The sequence below is a fragment of the Ochotona curzoniae genome, unplaced genomic scaffold (assembly GCF_017591425.1).
Source record: "Ochotona curzoniae isolate NIBS_2020 unplaced genomic scaffold, NIBS_Ocur_1.0 scaffold_4683, whole genome shotgun sequence".
Classification (NCBI taxonomy): Eukaryota; Metazoa; Chordata; class Mammalia; order Lagomorpha; family Ochotonidae; genus Ochotona; species Ochotona curzoniae.
Genome location: NW_024467121.1, coordinates 24,496,931 through 24,521,321, shown reverse-complemented (window position 1 = coordinate 24,521,321; position 24,391 = coordinate 24,496,931). Strand labels below are relative to the sequence as shown.

The window sequence follows — 24,391 nt, the reverse complement described above, 5'->3', positions numbered from 1 at the left end:
TTAGAGAATAAGGAACAAAAAGGAAAAAGTAACAATTCTCAAATAAAAGACCAAAATGGTTATACACATTGCATGGTACTTAAGTGCTTGGAATTGGAAGTGTTTCAGACTTTGGAATTTCAAAATTTTGGAATACTTGCATACAGAATGATATCTTAGTGATTTGACCCAGTGTAAACATAAAATTCATTTATATTTTCACATGACCAATAAAATACAGAGCCCAAAAGTGATTTTATATAGTATGTTAAATAGTGTACATTGCCTAATCCTCCACCTTCAAGTGCAGGATCCTATTTAGGTGCCAGTTCATGTTTCAGCTGCTCCACTTCCCATCCAGATCCTTGTTGGTGGCCTAAAAAATCAGAGGAGGATGGCCCAAGGCCTTGGGACCCTGCACCCATATGGGAGACCTGGAAGAAACTCCTGGCTTCACATTGGCTCAGCTCTAGCCATTATGGCCATTTTAGAGAGTGAACCAGTAATGGAACATCTTTCTCTCTGTAAACATGCTTTTATCTGCCTTTCCAATAGAAGTAAATTGTTTTTAAAAATAAGTGCACCTACATATCACATGGAATCTGTTAATAACTAAGTATAAGTTAAAATAAAGAGTAAAGGCAAAGAACTGAAACTTAAATGAAAATGTTACTTGAGTAAAATATCTGTGTTAAGAATGGACAAAATAGTTAGCACTGGGTGTTGATCTTTGAGAAATACTGTTAAAACTGGATTCAAAGCACAGAAACCTTTCATTTTCATAGAATTTCCATTAACTTAAAGATTAAATGTTAGGGAAATATAGAAAACTGAATGACATCTTTATGACTGGTGTGGATTGGTATTCATTAAAAAACATTAGTCAATCTAAAAAGAAATGATAATAGATAACCCCTCAGGGATACCAATATTTTAATGAGGAAAAAAATCCTACTTTTTCTACTTAAAGTATCAAGAAGACAAATGACATGGGAGCAGAAAATGCAGAATTTAGAGAGCAAAAGAATTCAAGTGTCCAAATAAAGCTCACATAAAAGAACCTTAAAGAAAATCATTATTTAATTTAAATAATTAGAGTATTTTGGGTTCATGATTTATTCATATCTATGTGATTAGATCTAAAAAGAATCAGACAGGCTAAACTCTTGCTAATGAGAGTGTTTATAACTTTATATCACAATAATGATTTTCCTGGGAAATATATTGGAAAGCAAGCAAGACCATCATGAGAATTACTCATCAGATGGGAAATGGAAGCATAGAGAAGCAGCAGCAGGCCTTCCTGGGACAGAACAGGACTGGAATGCAGAGATGCAAAGTCCACAGGGGCCTGGGAGCTCCGTGCAGCCAGGAGCACTCTTCACCGGCAGCTCTTTCCTTGCTATTTTGCCATTTCTTTTTGCTCTCAAGAACGGTTTTTCTCATCTCTTTCACTATATTTTGAGCTCTAAGGACTTAGCAACCATTGCGTATTTGATTTTGCATGCCCCAGCAAACAGCACAACAAATGCTTGTGCAACAAAGTCACATTCAAAGTCACTTTGTTGCCACATTTCAAACCTGAGAATGCCAATTTGTAAATTAGTACTTGTTGAGTATGGATTTTGACAAGCAGGTATAAGATGCTATTTTGAAACAAGGGATACTCTTTCTAACCATAAAAGTGTGCTAGTTTTATGCTGACATGGCATTAGGATGTGGACTGAAGTTGTATTTACTCTGCAGATGAAATAGCTAAAGTTTCATCTTCTTTTTCAATTCAACAAGCAATCACTGCACTCCCTTCTCATCCTGGCCACTTGCTAGAAAACAAATGCGCAGGAACAAGTATAACACTGCCCCACTCCAATCCAGAAATGGGTGGAACATTCAAATGTGAGCTCCTATTCATCTACACTACCACTGACAGAACAACTGCAATAAACACAGGAATAAACTGAAAGGGAAAAAAATCAGGTCGACAAAAGGTAGGGAAGGGACCAACCCAACCCTGTCTGGAAATCTATGAAAAGTGAACCCTGGTGGCTGGCACCATGGTGATACAGGCGAATCCTGAGCCCATGGTCATCAGGATCCCATCTGTGTATAAGTTCACATTCCAGTTGCTCCATGTCCAGCTCTCTGGTTGTGGGCTTGGAGAGCGTCGGAAGATGCCTCAGGTCCTTGGGCCCCACATCCATGGCGGAGACTGGGAAAAGGCTCTGGCTCCTGGCTTCACACCTGCTCTGCTCTGGCCATTGGGATCACTTGCAGAGTGAGCCACTGGATGGAAGACTTCTCTTTTTCTCTCCTTCTCTCTGTAAATCTGCCTTTCCAAAGAAAATAAATTTTTAAAAATGCTTATGGAATTGGATTGTTTGAGCAGTGATTTTCTATCCTAGATGCCAGTGGAATTCCCTTGTTATTTTTAAAGGTGCCAAAGCCCGGGACCTCTTAAAAACATTCTAAGCTAGCAGATCTGGGAAGCATTCATGTGTAGTAAAAATTTTCCATGTGATCCAGTGACAGCCATGGTAAAATATGAACAGACTGACAGAGGAGGGCAAGAATCAACCTTAAAGATATCTTCTACTTTCTCCGTGTTTCACCTAAATCCTGAGAAAAAAAATTGAATTTGTATTCTGGACAGAACTACCTTGATTGCTTTTCATGCAAACAGTTACTGCTCGAAGATTATGTAATCCTCTCTATGTACAGACTTAATGTCCACTAATCTTGAAAGCAAATGTCATACATTCCGTTTCATAAAAATGAAAACTGCAACTATCTTAAGAACTCATAATTTTATGGTTTACAAACACTGTCTCATCACATTCGTGACACAGTCAAGTGAGACAGGCATTATTTTACCCATTAAATGGGTGAGGACATGAAGAAGCAAAGGAATTATGATATTTGCTCAATGTGATCATGTCTACCGAGGCATTAGTCCCAACAAATGTATCTAACACAGCCAATTGCCAGAGTCTTTCCATTCCAGTGCATTTCTCCTGAATAAGACTACTAATTTGCCCTTTCTATACATAAAACCAGGCTCTTGGACTTGAACATGAACGAAATAACCAATTCTGAACTGAGCCAAGTGACAACAAAGCACTGAACATATCCTAATTGCGCTTTTGTTAATTTACACATGCTTTATTTCCCCCTATATCTGCATTTTAGAAAAGACAAAACAAAGTATAGGAAATGTGTCATTCTATCCCTGAGGGGCTTGGAGGAGTGTATGCCAAGACCTGATAAACTGGCTCTGAACCTTGGGGTGCGCTATCTTTGGGAAGGCCTGGAGACAAGCGCCAGAAGGCAGGGGTACACAATGCCCCTTCAGAATGTTGTCTAGGTAACGGGTGTCTGCCACAGTGCTCTCTGGCCCACTTCTTTCCTAGGCTTGCTTTTATTCCTAGAAAACAACCGTAGGTTATGACAGAAAAGGAATGCAAACCCATGAGAACTAAGAAGCACTTAAGGAATACTGCCTTGCATATTGATAACCACTGTATTGTGTAAACTATGTCTCACTCACTAGAAGACCAAGTATTGTTGTAGGCAAAAATAGTCCCAGAATTGTCTGTTCTTGAAGGTTGTTCAGAGTCCCAGGTAGGACTGACATAAGGAAAGTTGCTTGGGACTCCAGATGCTTAGTCCCCTGTGTCTTTTTAATATATCATTGCTCCTGAGTCCCAAATCCATTACCCCAAAGAGATCCATATGCCTTAATAGGCCTTTAGCAACTACAGCAAAACAAAGGACAGCATGCATGTTTTTCATGCTCCATCAGAATATCCTTCTGCTCCCTATTGTCTTACTCCAACCTATCAACTACAATAGGCTCAAAAGTTTTCATTTAAAAATTTAGTCTAGGCCTACAATGTTCACGCCTCTTCTACAAGCAAAATGAAAAGAAATTGCATGCTTTTCTCTTTCTTAGTTAAAACATTCGCAAAAATTCCTTATAGTGAAATCTTTTATGATCAGACCATGAGATGATTGGATATTTTATCATACTTCCATAGAACTCCTTTGGGTTCCAGTGACACCCTATGTTGCAAAATAGATGCTGACTGTGTACATGAGAGAGTGAAGAATCTCTTTCAGAAGTTGGGAGGGAGGGCAGACCTACCTAGCATGGTAAGGAGAGGCAATAAAGGGGAAGTAGGCATAGAGAGTCACTGAAGTGTGAGAATCAAGATGATGGAGTTGGGACATGCAGGTGCTTGTAGAACTGATCTATAGAGTACTTGACCAAACCACAGCCTTTCTCTGGACAGGTAAGAGGCATGAGGAGGTCAACATTCAAGTGATTATACTAGAAAATGATAATAATGTCATTTATGAAAAAATGATAAGAACAGCTATGAACTAAAAATGAAAATCTCTACAAATTGTGTGAAACAAAAGTGTTTGCATGCTGTTTACATGCAGGTGCTAAAATCATCAAATACTAGCCTTCACCCTACATATATCAACTGAATATGTACAAAAGGCTATGAAGTAGTTTCCTGATTTTGCTGATGAGGAAATGGAGGATGGAAGGTTCAGTAGCTTGCATATCAAAAGAGGTAAAAAGAAGTCCAAGGCACTCTCCTGACTCATTGGTCCAGTTTTTCAAACCCTGCTGACCACTGACTGTGTAAGAGACAGAATCCAATTTTTCCAAAATGACCTCTTGCGTTGCTGACTTTCATATATGCCACTTACAAACATGTATAAATACTGCTCCATTTAAAAAAAATAATCTTTTTCAAGTCAATCAGCTGAGATGTATCTTTCATTCACAATCATAACCCATGGGTAGACCATAAATTAATTGATTTCACATAAACACAGCTCTTTAAGATTCAGTTATTACAGCTCATTAATTACTTTATTTGGTTCCTTACAGTGAACTCCTAAGGCATGGGACTTTTTTTAGCCCAAGAATTAGGCAGTCCTATTAATAAGCCTTTGTTAAGTCACATTTCCCAGCTTTTTTCTGAACAGTTCTGATTTCATAAATTCCTGAAATTTTATCCCATAAATTAGCAATCAAAATATCCTACAATTTTAGTATTTCAGGGTCTCAATTCACCTTCTAGACAGAAAGAAACAAAAATTTTGATTTTAGAACAATGTTACCATGGAACTTAGCCCTTCACCTGCTGTGATTCAGAGTTGGGACACTGTCCAGTTTCCTTATCACGAAAGGAAACAATCAGGGATTAATGACACCCAGTGAGAAGTAGAAAAACAAAAGGAGCTTCTCACAATGAGAACAAAAATAGCAATCTCTTCAAAGCACAAATAACAACAAAAAAATACATTTGCTATCAATGTGTCTGTTGCCACGTAAAATTGCAAAAGAAAGAAAGAAAGAAAGAAAGAAAGAAAGAAAGAAAGAAAGAAAGAAAGAAAGAAAGAAAAGCAGGCATTCAGCATCCCTGTTTTAGACATCTGTCATTTTTATAAAACTGTTATGCACCCAGACCAGACATTAATACTGTGGGTCCTATAACTTCAGCCTGCCTGCCACTGACTACATATTTCTTGATATGTTTTCTTTGCTGCTGTGTTAAACACAGATGGGCCATTTTTTGGTTATATTTCCTGCTATTTATGTGCCTTTTAGGCTTTTTTTAAAGACTTTTCAGGCACTGTTGGTTTAGAATTAAATGTCATGTTTACTCCTCTCTCCCAAATAGAAAAGTACTGTCCTTAAAAACAGGAGAATAAACTGTACATCTGAGCCAAATTTTGTTGTCATACATATTTGTCAATGACAGTATTCGGTACCAAAATGTCTTCAGGAAAACACAATTTAGGTTTATTTGAACAACTGTGGTATAGACTATTCTAGCATTTTGTGCGTTTGTGTTTGCATTAAGCCATTCAGTTACTATTTCCCACTCTTGGTAAGATCCTGATTAAAAAAAAAAATAGAAGAGGAGAACAAGGTGGGGAGGGAAGAAAAGGAAGGGAAACCCCCAATACCTATTAAACTGTGTCATAAAATTAAAAAACAAATAAAAGAGGCGTGGGGATTTGGGCACATTGGTTAAGTTCTAGTTTGAATTCAGACTACTCAACTTCTAATCCAGCTTCCTGTTATCACGCAGTAGATAATAACTGCAGTACTCAGGGCTCTCACACAATTGGGAGACCCAGATGGCACTTCTGGCTCTTGGCGTCAGCCTAGCAAGCCCTGGCTAGTTGGGAGAATGAATCAGCAGATGTAAGACTTTTTGTTCCACTTGTTTCTCTCACCCCCTCTCTCTCCTTTTCTCTTTTCCCTCCTCCCTCCTTCTCTCTTTCTTTCTTTCCCTTCTTCCCCCCCGTCACCGTACCTTTCAAAATACTCTTCAAAACATGAAACAAAAACATGCACATAGCAACAGAGACTGGCTGTGCAAAGTCTGAACTGCTAGATAGAATCCTGAATTTTCTTTTCCATTCCATCAGACAAATTTTTAAATCAAACTGAGTTTTCAGCCAGTGCCTTTTTTCTTCAAGTAGGTAAAACTTGGGGAGCTGAAGATAGCTAGATGTAGGGAGTCTTTGAACTGCATGTAAAGAGAAAGGTTGGCAGCCAGGACCTTTTTCTTTTTCTTGGTTTTCCATTCATTCCTGATCATTACTTAATAATCCATCTCCTGCCCTACATCCACAGCGAGGCTGAGAAAAAAAGAGAAAACAACTTAAAAAAATAAACTTTACGGAGCTGGTGCAGTGGTGTAGCTTGCTAATTCTCTATCAGTAGTACTGGTATCCCCTGTGGGCACCAGGTGTGTGTCCTGGCTGCTCCATAACTGATCCAGCTCTCTGCTTATAGCCAGAAAATGCAACAGAGAATGGCTCAAGTCCTTGAGACTCTGCACCCAGATGGGAAACCCAGAGGAAGCTCCTGTTTCCTGGCTTTGGATCAACTTCAGCTCCAACCATTTTGGTTATTTGGGAAGCAAGTCAGTGGTTGGAAGATTCTTTCTTTCACCTCTGTATCTGTAAATCAGTCCAATAAAGATAAATCTTTTAAAAATAAAACAATGAGAATAATCTTTACGTGCCCAAAAGACATGATATTTAGATAAGTCCTCCTAGGCCTTTGCACGCTAAGCTCTACTGTGTACAGTGTTCTGTGTGCTGAAGGAGGAAGACGGGGAAGGGTGAAACATACCAAATCAGATACTCAAACACCCTCTGTTCTGCAACCAACCTGCTCCATCCTTAGAGACCACCGTCCAGGCCTGGTCCTTGGCTGGAAGGACCAATTGTATCTTATTGTGCAGGAGCAGTCACTTGAGTAACAATAGAACAGTGAATGAGGTGACCATCCAGCATCTTGGTGAGACTGGAAATCACCACCACTAACCACCATCCCCACCATCCCAAACACTGTCCTCAGCTTAGCCTTTTTCTGTTGTTCCCTATTCCCCGTCATGCTCATGCACAGACAGGTGTAGGGAGAAATGTTCATAGAAATCAGTCTCACCCTGCCCCTGAATCTACTTAATTTCCAAAGCAGACAAAGCCTCTGAATCTTTTATTGTTCCAAGTGTAGATCTTTGCCTTATGAAGAAGCAACGTGGGATAGACAAAAAACCGCAGAAAAACTATGGCTTTGAAACTGTAATTGTGTTTCATATTGTTAGAGGAACAACAGGTAGAGACTAGGAATTGAGAGACTAGGAATTGAGAATAAACTCCTGTTTATTCTCCTGTTTCTATTGTAGTTAGGAGCCTACTGGAAGACATCAGTTCAAATTACTATCTTTCTAAGTACTATCTTTCTAATTACTATCTTTCTAGCTATTGGCAACAGGTTGAAGAATTCCATTTGCTAGCAACAAGACAGTTGTCACAGTGATATGAGTTAAGTGATCTTCTAAGCATTAGCAACTTTCTATATCAGCAAAATCCACCTTAATTCATTCTTAGTCACACACTGGACAGAGCTTCTCTTCAAACAAACACTAGCTAGACTTCTAAGCACTCTTCTCATCCAGGCCTCAGCCTTGGCCTATGAAAACTCTGCACTTTGCATAGATGAATTCATCTGCCAGTTTCTACCACCACTCCATTAAAGCCACCTAGCAAACAAACAAACAAAAACAACAACAAAAAAATTGGATTTAAAAAAATCAGCATTTCTGAGATACAGCATAACACAGGAGAGATAATCAGGGTACCAGGTCCAAGCATACATGCAAATCTTACCATTGTGTGTCTGACACACACGGCTCTTTAATCGTACACATGAGGTGGAAGGATGCTGCTAATGACCTGAGCCAAAACAGCTGGGATTCCAGTGGCCTGGGTTAAGTACCTGCATGAGACTTTAAGTCACAATTCTGGGCCATTCATTGGGTATGTACTGATCTTATCTAGGACAAAGGAAACTCGAACCATTTCTTGCTCCTATGATCAAAACTGCTAGTGCATACTGACCCTTAATTCAGTTGCTCTCAATTCCCATCACTTAAATATACATGTGCTGTCTCTAAAATCCTCTGCCCTCTCTTGAACATACTCTGGCCTCCTGATGTGCTTCGGTAACAGAATGTGATGAAGTTAGTGTGCCGAAAGTTCACGCACTGAGGTATGTGGTTATCTCTTCATCCTCTCAGGATCCTGGGGACAAACTGTTGAGTGATGAGAGTCTGCTTAGGGACATTAAGACTTAGCCAACTCTCACACTCCAGATCAGAGTGCCTGGGTTGAATTCCAGGCGCTCCCTTTGACTCCAGCTGCCTGCTGGTGCAGACACGGGAAGGCAGCAGGGACTGATTCAACCACTTGTATGCCTGCTACCCACATGGGAGAACTGGGCTTTTGGCTTTGGTCCCAGTCCCAAGTCATTCTGGTATCTGCGAAGTGTATCAGTAAGAGCTTCTCTGTCTCTGTCTCTTTGCCAAGGAGGAGAGAGGAAGGTAGAAGAATTGTCTTCTGCAGTCTTGAAAGAAGGTCTCTGAATCATGGCTGTTTTTCAACACTATGTGCTGCCCCAAAGTCAAAGATTAAAACAAACAAACAAACAAAAACCCAATTCAGTGAATGTTTGTATCTTTTTAGAGAGATTTTCCAAGCAGATCATCAAAGTATTCGTGAAGATAATATGGCATTAAAAATAAAGACATGAAGTAAGGAAATATGCATCCTATAAGCAGAATTCAGAGAAAAATAGAGAGCCTAATATCCTCTCAATTAGACAAAAAAGCTCTTATTGCATTTAATTTCTAAAATATTTTCTATATTAATGTTTCTGGCTGTAGAGTAATTATTTTTTCCTAGCTCAACTTTTTTTTCTTTCTAAAAAATCTTTATCTGTGAGAGAGGGAGACAAAAAAAGGAAGACAATGTAAGAGAAAGCCCTCCCACCTGCTGATTTACTCCCCAGATGCACACAGTAACTAGTGCTGAGCAGGGAGCCTAGAATTTCATCTAGATTCTCTACATGAATGGCAGGAACTCAGTTAATGGAGCCATCACTGCTACCTGCACCAGCAGTAAGGTGGAGCTGAGTATCCAGCCCAGGCTGAAATTGGTAACGAAACCAAACCTCGAACCCAGGCACTTTGATGTGGAATGTGGGTGTCCCACACTTGCAATGGGCTGCTAGGTCAAATGCCTGTTCTAAGAAGTTCTTTTTTGTTTTGTTTGTTTTTTTTTCTAAGATTTATTTTTACTGGAAAGTCAGATATACAGAGAGGAAGAGAAACAGGAAGATCTTCCATCTGCTGATTCACTCCCCAAGTGGCCGCAATGGCCAGAGCTGCGCCAATCCAAAGCCAGGAACCAGGAGCCTCTTCCGGGTCTTCCAAGGCTTTGGGCCATCCTCGACTGCTTTCCCAGTCCACAAGAACCAGGTGTCACATGCCAGATTGTATGCAGAATCTCTTTGGAGCATTGACCAACATATATCTCATTTCCTAATCTTTGAACAGAAGTATTTACAACTGCCTTATCCTTCCCTCACTGTCACACATTTTAATGAGTTGAGAATCAGGAAACAAGTCTTTGTAGCTCACGTTTCTGAATCAAGAGAAGCCCACATGATAAGCCTCATCAAAGTCAGACCTGATACAGAGAAATCCTAGTCTTTGAGTCTTGATATAATTCAACTGGTTTCTAGAGAAGGCAAGTGAATTTTACATGTAGAAGACATATGAAAGTCTGGATCTAAGAGGTATGCTATGGTATATCATGTCAGAGGTAATTATTATTTTTTAAATCACCAAATTTTGGGCTATTACACAACAATTCACCAAAACACCTTCTTAAACATAAGGGGTAAACTGCAAAGCACAATTCGTTAACATATTAAATTCTTCTTTAGTTCTTTAGCCTTTATTGTTTTGGTCTTTTTTTAAACTTAATTTCTGATAAATATGGATTTTAAAACAGTATAATTTAATAAAATATTTCTAAGTACTGATGAGGTAATAATTAATGCTAACAGTTTTTGTACACACACACACACACAAACACAAACTGAGTTTACCTTGAACCTATATAAGACCATAGAGCATAGGCTAATGGTTACATACTTGGTTATAATAACTCAAAGTAAACTGTTATGATTGCACCAACATAAAGAAAAATAAACTTAACATTACATGACATTTCATGTATCACAGACCTCTCAATTAAAAAACTATTTATATTATTTAGTCAGTTTTCTACAGGCTATTCTCTACTAAGCAATTTCTTTTTCCTATTTACCCAAATGTGGCAGGATCAAAAATAACTATTCTTGGAAGCCTACCTACACTACCTAAAAGCACTTAACTCAGCAGCGTCAATGAGACTTATTATACACATTAGCCAAATGAATAACCTGGCAAGCAGCTACAAAATGAGAACTCTAAACATGCAAGCCACAAACAAAAAGCAGGACATTGGGCCATGCCATTGACAGAAATCATGATGCGAATAGCACCCTGTACTTGTGTAACACAGCAACACTATAGAGAGAAATTATGGTGGGTAAAGATAAAATATGACCTCCCCCTTCTCACCCTTAGATACTTAGCAACAGCTCAAATACACAAATGCAACAACCCTGCGTTACTGGTAGATTTAAAAGGATGAGCTTGACCTTCAGGAGTGCAACACAAGAACAGTGAAGAGTGTAAGATGTATATAAGTAACATCATCACACATACAGAGGATGCAGCGATGCAGCTTACCTGACATGCTGATGGGTGGGTGTGGTTGAGATCCCAATGGGAAGACACTATGTCAACAGATTTTTTGGCCATGTTGAGTAAATTCATCCAGCCTTGGAATAGTGATAAGTGAAATGGTGCATTTTCTGAATAGTTAAGGCCTTCAGGAATATTTTCCACCAGGGCAATTCTTAAAAAAGATTTTTGAAAAACAAACACACAAAATCTAGTCAAATTTGAAGTCATAGATTGTTCTTAATGCATGCATACAGAGACAAAATAAAAACGCTGTTTACTATTTATGAATATATACTTCCCTCCTAATTTATATTTTTCCATCAGAGCCCTCTTACTTGAATCTTGTGCTAATATACTGTAGTCCAGGAGTTAATATTCTGCTTTTCCATAGGGAGGACTTTTATTTCAGAGGATCAAGGTACATATCTTGAAAGTTCAATTCCAAACAAGCCTTGAAAAGTACTCAGAGCTTCCTAAGCAAATATCTGCTCTTGCAGAATTGCAACAGTGTAATTCTCATGGAAGATATTGCTACAGTTATGTTTTGCTTATTCACAGCTTCTCCCACAATGTTAGGTAAATACTGATGTTAAATCAAGATGATGATTATTGTTTAACACGTGATTGGGTGCTTCCCAGCCAAAAAAGTTAAAGTGATACTGAGAAGAAACATATGAAATCTGTCTTTTGCAGAATTTTATCAAAGTCACAGACAAGCTATGTATAACATATCATATTCAAGCTTATTTAATCAGTGTATGAACTGTAACTAGCACTGTCCTAATTGATTTTTCTTCTTATAATGTGTATGTATTAAATAGTACTTGTCTACTGAAACTGGTTTTCCTTCATATAGCTTCTCAGGCTGTATTTATTTCATGTCTCATTTAGGGTATATACAATTTAATAAAGAAAGGAATAATTTTTCTAGATGAATAAATGCATGTTATTCTGCAATTCTTGGTAGAAAATCTCCAAACTTTCGTGTAGATACTAAGTTCCTTCAGCCTAGGTTGCTTTATTCACAGTTGGATGCTCAGAACAAATATATAGTTCAAGATCAGTGAATATGTATAGAACAAATTTCTGCACTTCTCAACAAATTATTCTGAGAGTCTATTAAATGTAGACATTTCCTTTAGCCAACCTGGAAATAAAAACAATACTGCTAGGGAAATGCTTTTGTGTATCTGATGGTCCATAAGTGGCCCAGAGACATACACACTTTCAGGATTCAGTTTCCCTTTCACTTACCTACAAGATTTTTGTAACATTTGCTGATGCCTTCTAAAAATAGGACAAGCAGAGCTCTATATGACTTGGAGAGTGGCTAGGATGGTTGAAGGGCGTGGGGCACTCACTTAATCCTGGCATTTGCTCATCTCTCCTGTGTATTACAGGCACCTATACTCAAACTGCTTAGCTGGATAACAACAGGCAGTGGCTCTCAGAATGCCTCAGCTCTCTGGATGGAATGGCCTCACAGAACTCAGAGTGGATCTCCTGCTTTCTGTGACTGTGGAAGCTTCGTTAGCCATAACAGTGGGGATTTCGTGACTACGATATAACACTTGGAGTGTAACTGGAGCTCTGGGCAATCACTGTGTGCAGCTTCAGCAGCTCAGATTTCCCTAAAGACATGCATTGGGTCACTGCAAAGTGCTCTCTGCTCATATGGAGAACTGCACAGATTATTGTCTGGTTCTTGTGGATGGGTGGGTGGAGTGTGTAACTTAGCAATAATATCCTTGACTATAAATGGCCTAAACTCTCCAATTAAAAGTCACAGATTGGCAGGATCTGCTCCTGACTCTCCTTAAACATTGGTCACCTTGACAGGGAGGTGATGAGCAGTGATCACACTAAGGGATGATGTCATTCCCTCCCACCTGATGACATCTGAAGAGATCTATCACCCCCAGTGTAGTTGTTACCTTGGTGTTTGCAACACACCTGAGTACTAAACATAGCTTCCTGGCCAAACCTAGCACATACCTTTGAATCCCCACGGAAGGAAAAGACCTTCTATATTTCAAAGACAAAAGCCAGCAGAAGAAAAAAACCAACAAGTAGCTCCACAAATGACTAAAACTAAATGCATAACCTTGAGAAACATGAACAAGGGAGACAATATGATTCTCACCAAGAACATAGCATTTCAATATTAGAATCTATAGATTGACAAAAAGCCTGAGAAGGAATTTTAAAAAAATATGAAATGATCAAAAGATTACTTAAAATGAGAAGAATGAGAAGAAAATGCATGAATTAAGAAAATTCACATGGGCCTGGCAGCTAAAGTCCTCCCCTTGAACCTACAGGGATCCCATATGGGCACTGGTTCTAATCCTAGCAGCCCTACTTCCCATCCAACACCCTGCTTGTGGCCTGGGAGAGCAGTCGAGGACACCTCAAAGCCTTAGGACCCTGCACCCATGTGGGAGACCTGGAACAGGTTCCTGGCTCCAGGCTCCTGGCTTCGGAGCGGCACAGCACTGGCCATTGTGGTCTCTTGGGGAGTGAATCATCGGACGGAAGATCGTCCTCTCTGCCTCTACTCCTTTCTGTATATCTGACATTGCAATAAAAATAAATAAATCTTAAAAAAAGAAAGAAAATTCACACATGACATGCATGAAGAGAAATCTAACTGAAATACTAGAAATGACAAATACAAAATGACAAGTAAAAAGCACAGCAGAAAGCCCTACTACACTTGACAAAGCAAAATAAAGATTATCCATTCTAGAAGACAAATCTTCAAACATAACTTAGTAAAAAAAGAGTAAAAGGAAGAAGAAAAAGAAGAAATAATTGGAAAAATCAAAAGCAGTATCTAAGATGCATTGGATATTATCAACAATCTATCATGCATATCTTAGGAATGCCTGGAGGTGTGGAAAGAGAGAACGGATTAGATGATATATGAAGTGAAATAATAACTGAAAAAATTGATAATATGGAGAAAGAAAGGGGATATTATTCAGGTACAAGAAGCACACAGAACTCCTAATAAACGTGACTAGAAAAGATCCTCACCACAAAAGAATCAAACTTTCCACAGTAAAATCTAAAGAACACATTCTAAAATGCACAAGAGAGAAATGTGTGTGTACCTTCAAAGAGTCCCCAACTGACACTCACGTTTGCTCTCTCATCAGCACCCTTACAGGCTAGAAGAAAATCAGCAGACACAGTCCAAATCCTAACAGATTAAAAAAAGAAGAAAGAAAAGGCCCCCCAGCCAAGCTCTTATTTATAAATGAAGGTGAAATTAAGATCTCCCAAAGCAAGCAGAAATCGAAAGAATCCGTCACTACTCGTCAAGTCCTTTACATGCTGCTCAATGATGTGTTGCATACAGAAACAGAGAATGATAATCATCGATGAGAGAGAGCATGACGGCAGAGAACCTCTTAGCAAAATTTCAAAGGAAATCCAACGCAAATAATAGGAATATATATGGGGAAAACAACAGGGCCAAGTCATTACTTATCAACAATAACCTTGAATGTTAGGTATTCAATTTTAAAATTTGAAAATGAGATACAAAGTGACAGCATGGATTATAATAGGACCCATCCATTTAATGCTTGCAAAAGATACACCTCACCAACAAAGACACATAGACTGAAAGTGTAAGAACAGAAAAAGATTCTCTACTAAAAGAAAGCAAAAATGAGTAGGAGTAGCCATCTTGGTATAACAGAAAAGGAACATTAACATAAAAACTGCCAAAACAGAAATAGAAGGTTGCTGTGTATTGATAAGGGATCAGTGTAACTGAAAGATGCGCTCTGGTCAATCTGTATATTCCCAATACCAGATGCTAATGGATCTAAAGGGAGACATGGATTCTAATGCAATACTAATGGGACACTTCAAATCCTACATTTATCAGTTGACAGTTCAACCAGACCAAAATAATCAACCAAGCTAATCTATACTGCAGACCAAACAGACCTAATTGGTAGACACAGAGACATTGCATCATATAGCAACGGAACGCACACTTTTTCTTTCAGCAGGTCATAGCACTTCCTCTAGATCATATAGAAGACCATAAAGTAAGTCAGAACAAATTAAAAATGTTGAAGTTAAAGCAATTAGTGCCTACATCAAAACATTGGGAAGGCACCAAATAAGTGACCTAAGAATGCATTGTAAGGATGTAGAAAAAATAGGCAAACCCCAAATTAGAAAACAAATTAGAGAATAAACAAAAGAGACCATAAAAAAACATACAAAAGAACTGTGAAATTAACTTTTTTTTTAATACCACTGGGCCAACTAAGCAAAAACAAAGGGTAAAGAGCCAGATGAATAAAATCAAAGATATTACTAAGGACATCACAGACATACAAACAATCATCTGGAATAACTACAAAAAGCTAACGTCCAGCAAATTAGAAAGTCAAAAAGAAATAGATTTTTGGAAACATGCAATTTACCAAAATTGAGTCATTATGACACAAAAAACCTAAGTAGGCCAATCACCAGGATGGCAATTCAATCAGTAATAAAAATCTTCCCAAGAAATAAAAACCCATAACCAGATAATTTACTGATGAATTCTACTGGACTTATTAACGGTAACTAACTCCAATTCTTCTCAAAATATCCAAAATAACTGAAAGGGATGGGATTCTCATAAACTCCTTCTACGAGACCAGCCTTCATTACAAAGCCAGAAAAAGTGAAAGAGAACTGTAGAGTAAAATCCCTGGTGAAAATAGATGCAAACATCCTTATGAATACAAACTAATTGAACCCAACAGTACAACAGAAACAATCACCCAGGCCAAGTGGGATTTATCCTTGGTAGCAAGGTAGTTCAAAATACATAATCACATTAAAAAGCTGAAGCACAAACATGACTGCGTTAATAGATGCAGAGAAAATTTTGATAAAATAGAACACCCTTTCATGATAAAAAAAATACTTAGAAAAAACTGGGTATAGAAGAAACATTCCTTAACACAAAAGGTGGTACATAACAAATTCACAGCAAGCATCATATTGAATGGAGAACACATGGAAACATTTCCATTGAGATCTAGAACCAAAGATGCCTACTTTCACCATTGCTAGTAAATATAATCACAGACATTTTAGTCAGAATCATTAGGCAAGAAAAAGAAATCAAAAGGATACAAATTGGAAAGGAAGAAGTCAAAATTACTGTTTGCTGATGGTACAATCATCTATACATAGGACCAAATATGTATATACATTGAAACCAATAGATTCCACCATCACAAAATCAGATGTTTGGTGAAGTTGCAGAAATAACAACATGAAAAAATAAACAACTTTTATATATAAAGTCATAGCTGAGAAAGAAATAAGACCAGTATCATTTGAAAAAGCTACAAAAATTTAAATACCTCAGAATACACGTAACCAAGAATGTGAGAAATCTCTATAATGCAAACTATAAACATTAAAGAAAGAAGTGAAAGACCAAAAAAAAAGAAAATCTTGTTATGTCAACAGATTGGAAAAATTAATAACATCAAAATGTCCATATTACCCAAATCAGCTGACAAATTGAATGTGATTCCAAAGAAAATTCCAACAATATTCTCAGATCTAGAAAAAGATGCAAAAATTCATATGGAAATACAAGAACTCTTGAGTAGCCAAAATTATCTTAAAAAAAAAAGCAAGGTACACCATAATTTCATATTTCAGGACTTACAATTGGATAGTAATAATCAAAACAGCCTGGTACTGGTACAAAAACACATGCAGACTAACGGAACAGAACGGAAACCAAGTAAATCAACCTGTGCAACTACAACTAACTAAGCTTTGACAAATAAGCTAAAATAAGCCCCTAGAAAGAGATAGTTCACTGACAGAATGTCAGAAAATATCCAGAAACTATACAACAGATGAAAGATTAAAACCTACAACTATAAAGAGCTCTAGAAACTCAAGAACAGGAAAACAAACAATTTAGCTTAAAAAAATGGGCAAAGGACAACAACAGGCATTTTTAAATGATGAAATTCAAATGAACAACAGACACATAAAAAAATATTCAGGATCAGTAAGATCGGGGAAATCCAAGTAAAAATAATAATGAGTTTTCACCTCTGCCAGTTAGAAATACTATCCTACAGAAATCAAAACAAAAAATACTGGTAAGGATATGGGGAAAAAGATACCCTATTCTACTGCTGATTGGGAATGCTAACCAGTACTACCATTACAGAGGGATGTATTAAGATTTCTCAGTAATCTGAAAATAGGTCCACCATAGGATCCAGACATCTCATTCCTAGCAATTTACCCAAATAAATGAAATCAGCATGAGTCATCTGCACTTCCATGTATATAGCAGTTTAATTTTCATAAGCACAAACATAGAATCAGTCCAGATGCCCAGCACAGGATGACTGGATAAAAAAAAATGGAGTATATACACACTGTGGATTAGTACTGAGCCATAAAAAGAACAGAATCCTGTCTTTTGCAACAAAATGGGTGTGACTAGAAATCTGTATGCTTAGTGAAATAAACCAGTCCCCAAAAGACAATTTTATATGTTTTCGCTGTTATGAGGTAACTAACACAGATTTGAAAAATGCATTTTACATGAGTGAAACTGAAATTTTGAGATCCATGCATCATTTACAGCCTTTGGCTATACTCTTGAGGAGCACTTTTTTTTCCCCCTATTTGTTAAATTACCTACTTAATGGAGTGGTAAGCCTGTGCTTGTGAAGTGCACTGAAAGCATATCTTCGTGGAAGGAAGGAAGAAAGGAAGGAAGGAGGAGCATGGGTAGGAAATGCAGGCATGATGGAGGAAACGGTGACGTATCACTGTGTTCCTAAACACGCACAGTGAAGCACATGACGTTTTTTTACCTTGCATAAACATCTTTTATAAAGCAGATTACAGGGTATGTGAAGGCGGATGCTTGCTCTGTTGACTCATGATTATGTTACAGTGCTTAACAAGGTAAATGCCCAGAGAAGGTCTGCTAAGTTTCATGAAAGTATTGACAACAGGGAATTGGGTGGTGAGAGATGGAGACCATTCTACCTGAAAAAGGAACATGGGATGCAATGTAAATTGGGGATTCAAAGTTAGTAAGGAAAGAGAGGAAGAGAAAGCTGGCCTAAATTTTAATGTGAAAGAAATACCCAAATGTTTGTGATGGCAAAGCTCCAAACAGATAAGAACAAACAGCAGGAACCGTCAAAGCAGCAATAGAGGTGAGGTGAAAGCATTGGTCTCCGAAGCCAAGGTGGAACAATCAATCAGCAGAATATTTTATCTACTTGGCAAACTTTAACAGCAACAGGGAGTGCAGCTAGATATTTAGTTCCATCCACATTTTAAGCCTTTTTTTGCATGCTAACAGAAGCTACACAAGCATGAATAAATGACCCAAGACAATCAGCAATTAGGGCTCTCCAAAAAAATGAATGTATTTTAAAACAATTCAACAAAAGTAGAATCCTCAACAAAATTGATTCAAATTAAAATCCAGCAACTTTTAGCAAATATTTCTGATTAGTTTTAATTTTACTTCAATATAAAAGACTTTGATAAAGACAACAGGCGTCTGACAAAGTCCAGATAAACCAAACCTATGAAATGATTTTATACAGGATAGCGGTGTAACTACAAATCACATAGAATCTAAAAAAAGCAAAAAAAGAGTAAAATACAAAAAAACCTTTAACACATAAAAATGAAAAATTGCTCTGTAATTGTAACTGGTCTCTAGCACACTTTTTTTTTTTTTCCATTTTGTCTCTGTTTGGTTTCATTAGGCATATCAATAAGTCTGGATTCTCCATATTTTTCAGTGTTTCTTAAAAAATTTACTTTATTTATTTAAAAGGTAGAGTTGGAGGGAGGAAAAGAGGGAGGAAGAGAGAGAAAGAGAAAGGGAGGGAAGGAGGGGGAGAGAGAGCGAGAGAGACCAATGCCAATAGCTTTCAAGGCTTGGGCTGGAAGTGCCCAGGTCCCACGTGGGTACAGGGTCCAAACACTAGAGCTATCTTTAACTGTTCTCTCTGGCACTATAGCACATGGCAGGGAGATGGACTGCAAATGAAGCTGGTAAGACTCATGGTCGTATGAGGTGTAGTCAATGCAGATAGCAGCTCAAGACAATGTTCCATGACTCTGCTTTGGGAATCTTCAGATGTTCTGAAACTCAGGTCAACTAAAAGAATCCATGATGCTCATGAACTTGGATTTCTAAAAGCTACCAAAAAGTCATCATCACGTTCAGTGATGAAAATAGCCACAAACTACAAGGATAACAACAGCCCTTATCAGTTTCTGTCTCCAGTAAGAATTTCCTGTTTCAGAAATACTTCACCACTACTTTGAAACTGTAGCAGTGAACAGATCTTATTATTTCATGAACACAGCACAGACTAGATTACCACATTGCTAATCTGTTGTTTTAATAGTTGGATAATTTAAACATTATTTCTTTTATGATTTTTTTCCCATTTTAGGTTACACATTAAAAATATTATTCAGAGAAGGATCTGCAGGCTTCTTTACACTGTCAGAGGCTCCACGGTGTGAGAAGAGTTAATAAGTTCTCAACAGATGGATAACGAAATGTGTATTTCTGTTTGCTATTTGATACATTTTCTTAGAAGGTTTTCTGTTTCTTCAGTGATTGAAACAGAAGACATGAATAAAATCATCAAGGGAATTCAGTGGAAGCTAAATCTGGGCAAGGTCTAATCATTTCTGATAAGTAAAGCAAAATGGGTCATGGAAATAAAACAGCAAAGTGCTAGAGATAATAAAAAGGAGAATCAAATCTCCTGGAAACTAAGGAAGAAAAACATGTATACTACTATTACTTGGCTTTTTACTAAATGTCAAAATAAGCCATGGTTTTACATGAAACAGAAATAGAGCCAGTACTAAAGGCTTGAGTTTTGTTTTTGTTAAGGAATTCCAGGGCGGGGATTTCCAGAACACTGCCTGCTTGCCTCTTCACTTTCTCTTTCTCTCATAGCACCCAGATATCTACACTGCTCCTTTGGTGGCCCACGGCTTGTTTCTTAAGCCCTAAGAGAAAGGATCTCTAGAAATCAGCATTGAAATGAATTTTTTATCCTATCATTTTATTTCCTTTAACCACCACCAGCTGGTTACTCTCCAGGGGCCAATGTAATTAGCATGCCTGCAGAACTCATTTGCATGCCATCACAGGCCTTGCTGAACTACATTTCAAGCTAAGAAAGAAAGAGGTACCCAGACCTTATTAAAATTCATCTTTGGGCAAATCCCTAGAATGCCTGCTAACCATCTCTGAGAGAACTCTGCCCAGGGGCTGTAGCACTATTTCTGACACCTAGTACCAAGGGGAAAAACTGAATACACAGGGACACGGTACAGCAAAAATCTCCCTCTGCCTCTTTTCACGGTTCTTCAAGATAAATCACAAAGGATTTGAGTTATGAAGCCAGGGATCAGAGCTACAGTAAATATTTTTTACAGTGTTTTGTATTATTAAGGGATTTATAAAATAGAATTCTAAGTATTGTTATTAATAGTATTTATTTTCCGAACCTAGGTGTGGTCATAAATATGTCTCTTTTAATATTGGAACAAAATTGCTCCTTTTCAAAGAAATAGCTATAGCGTCCTTTAACAAACCATTAAAAAAAATGAGATCCATGCATTTGCTGGCTTTAGAATGCTTCCTGTGTGCACCTGTGGTTTTGTCAACACTACACTCCGTAAGATACATTTTGACACTTGATTTTGCTTACATTGTACAGAAATGTTTAAGAGAAAAAGGTATGCAAGAACAGCTGGAAGCTCGGTGACCTTCAACAGATCACTAACCTCCATAAACCTGTTTCCATTTCTAAAGAGAAGAGAGGTTATTACAAAGATCAGGATTCATATGAAGTGCTTGCTGTGTAACTCCTTTATAATTAAGCAGCAACTAAAAGGCAGATGCTCTTTTTGTAAAGTGACTCACAGTTTGAAAACTATAAATTAAACGAATCTTCTCAATATTTCAAAATAAACAGTTCCTAAAACGATTCTATCTACATCTCAAGAACTGGAACCTCCATGACATTTTCAAAACGGGCATCAGCTTTCTTTCAGCATCCGATGCAACGGATCAGTTACTAGCACTCAATCCGCAGAGGGGCTTGGCAGGCGGACAGGCTCCACATCATCAGCACAGTTACATTTACACCCAGAACCAGTGATCACTTTTCATATACCCGCACTGTGGGCATCTTGTCACACGTAAAACCCAGGCAGGCAACACAAAAGTTAACCTTCCCAAGGAGACAATGGCAATCTCCGATATTGAAATTGATGACTTGCTACCTGTGCGGCAGATTTACCAACTTCCTCTGGACATGGAAGGAGGTGATGCAGACATACTGCGCTGGCTTCAATTCAACTGAAATGAACATTTTATTATTATTTTTTTTCTGAGGCTTGTGAAAAATAGCAAAAATGATGCTCGCAACATGTGATGGATGAGCCAACAGTATCCTTCATCCAGCGCCTTAGACTGCTCGGCCGTGCTACCTCCCAGCAGCATCCTAATTATTGACCTGAGATATGCATAACTGTAGTTAGATCTGGAAATAATTAGAAATTTAATCCAATAATTTTCTTTTGGAAAATTTCACAAAAGTCTCCAGAAGAGCATACTGAATATATTTATGCAAGAATAAATATTGTGACAGTGTGTACATACATACACAAGCAATTTGTCATTATCATGGTGCTATCATCCAAAGTTAAAATTTCTCCAATCACTTTGTGAATTTTAGATTAAACTAACGTTTGCTCATGAGATTTACTTGTCATGTTTCCATCTTCTCTAGTCTAGAAGACTCCCGGACCACATTTTTCCTAGAGGTTGATATTTTACAGTATCCTAGGAAAGTTCTTTTTGACAAAGACTGCCAGATTTAGATTTCTTTAACTTTTACTCCTGCTTAGATATGGATTAAATATTGCTGGCAGGAAGACTACATAGGTACATATGTTCATCGATATGCTTACCATCAAGAAGCACATGAAATAGTTTTTCTGTCTTTGAGTGTTATTAGTTCTAGTGTTGGTTAAGCAGATGTCTGCTAGATTTTTCCATTAAACATGTTTCTCATTAAACAAATTCATCTCATTAAATACAATCATTTTTTCTCATTATAATAAGCAACTGATCAAGAGGCATTTTTACAAGGTATTAATAACACTGTTCCCTGGTGTAATACCCAGTGATTTAGTATCTATTTGGGTCTTAACTGAATTTAACAATATTTCAAATTACTCTATTTTCTAGTTGGCAAGCTGCTATAAATATAAGAAAAAGATGCTTCTCTTTCTTTACAATTTCTTAAAATTTTGTTTTATTAGCATAGGCCCTTTGATTACTGTTTTCTAATTTGAAGTGTTATAATCTATCATTGTCATTACTTACTATGATGCTCAAATTGTTGCAAACATGGCCAGTGAAAAGATCACTGTAACTGCATCCTATGTCTTTTTTTATTTAGGCTTTCAAAATCTGAATGCTTTCATAAATGGCAGCACCAGGTACTTCATTTTTATTAACTTTTAAAGTGCCTTGCGAAGACAGCAACAACAGAAAACAAAATGGTCAATGTGAGCTGACTGTATCAGAGCCTGTTAGTACAAATCTAGATGGAGGTACGTGAAAGCCTCACTAATTCTAGGCCTAGAAGTATATTAATCACATTAAGGACAATTATAGTTTATTTCTTTTTGTGGAGTATAGCAACAGAATAATTGTAATGATTATTCTTCACGACTGCGATGTGAAGGTACTGTCATAAATTACATGTCATCTTCAACAAGCAACCCTGGGATATAGGTTTGATTCTAAGCTTTGGAGGTAAGGAGAGCTAGGCTACCAGTAGGACACACAGCTAGAAAAAATGCTACAGATTGTAACAGACTTTTCAGAGGTTATGTATATGGCACAATTCTACATTTGGCCCTAATCCTACCCTAAATTCTCAACAAATGTTCACTGAATTAGGCCCACAAACAGCTCAGTGCATGATTTCTGGCAAAATATTCCTGATTCACTAGGAGGATCATTTTCTGTTAAGATTCATCCTCCACAGGTTTTCATTTTTTATTTATTTATGTTTTACAAAAAGGCACAATCATGCTTCAATCACTTCTCCAATGATTTTGGATTGCGTTTTCATTCTCCATTAAACCAATATTGTTGGACAGCAAAATCTGTGATGAGTGAGCTGCAGCCAGGCAGAACACCTGCTGTTGTAGGGTTTTGTTCTATAAGGGAGGACACGAGCGCTCGTAAGCAAACAGAAACAAACAGGATCAAGCAATGGGCCCAAACAGGACTGCTTGCTCACATTAACAGTTGAGCAAAGGCCTCTCTCAAGCTATCAAGCTGAAATGCAAAAGCCTGCAGGTACAGATGGTTAGGGCAGAAATGATTCAAGAAAGTCACAGCATGGATAAGGCTGTAGGGAGTCTCATGGAGAGGAGTGGGAGAAAAAGCCAAGCTGGTTGTTGAATAGCCAAACTCACAGACTTTGTGACTTTGCTGAGTGATATAGTTTTGTATGGTATAATGCGAAGACACAAAATGGATTGGGTAGGATGAGGAATGGTTGCAGGATCTGAATTACCTTTTAGGAGGTTTGTCCCTGACATTCTCAGGAATAGGTTGAGAACACAAGGGTCACAGCCAAAGACCCCTGTATAGTCCAGTGTCTAAGTAGAGGATGGTGGTTGCTTGAATCATAGCTTGGTTGCTGGAGAAAGGAAATTTATATACATGGAAATATTTGAAGTTAAGGTAGATTAGAATATGAATATTGCTGGGGAATTCCTGTTCCTCATTTCTTTGCCCAATCATCAGTCTTGATTAGTCATCTTTCTTTCTACGGGAGGGAGCTTCTATGAGATTTCATTCTTCCCACTTCAAATCATAGAAATCCTCAGAATGTGAGGTCCTATGAACAGATTTCATCATTTGGCAATTTCCTTTTAGCTGCCAGATTGACATTTACTCCACTGACTATGGCTAAGGGAAGCTGACTGTAAACCACTGATGATCCAGGCATCCTGTTCTGGTAAATTCTCTATATCACAGCATGATTCCTAAAAACCTTAAGAGAAACCAGATCAGGGAGGAAGTGCCAGGAGAACATAACAGCTTCTTGTTTAGGAAAATTGTAAATAACTCACACTATGTCCAG

General features: G+C 37.8%; 1 protein-coding gene across 1 annotated transcript in view; it reads right to left on the bottom strand.

Moving 5' to 3' along the window:
* The window catches only part of PLD5 (phospholipase D family member 5), a 316,875-nt gene that overhangs the window by 118,950 nt on the left and 173,534 nt on the right, over positions 1-24,391 (bottom strand). Inside the window, exon 3 of the mRNA XM_040967871.1 lies at positions 11,160-11,328. Coding sequence (XP_040823805.1) covers positions 11,160-11,328 — 169 coding nt within the window. The remainder of the gene's footprint in view (positions 1-11,159; positions 11,329-24,391) is intronic.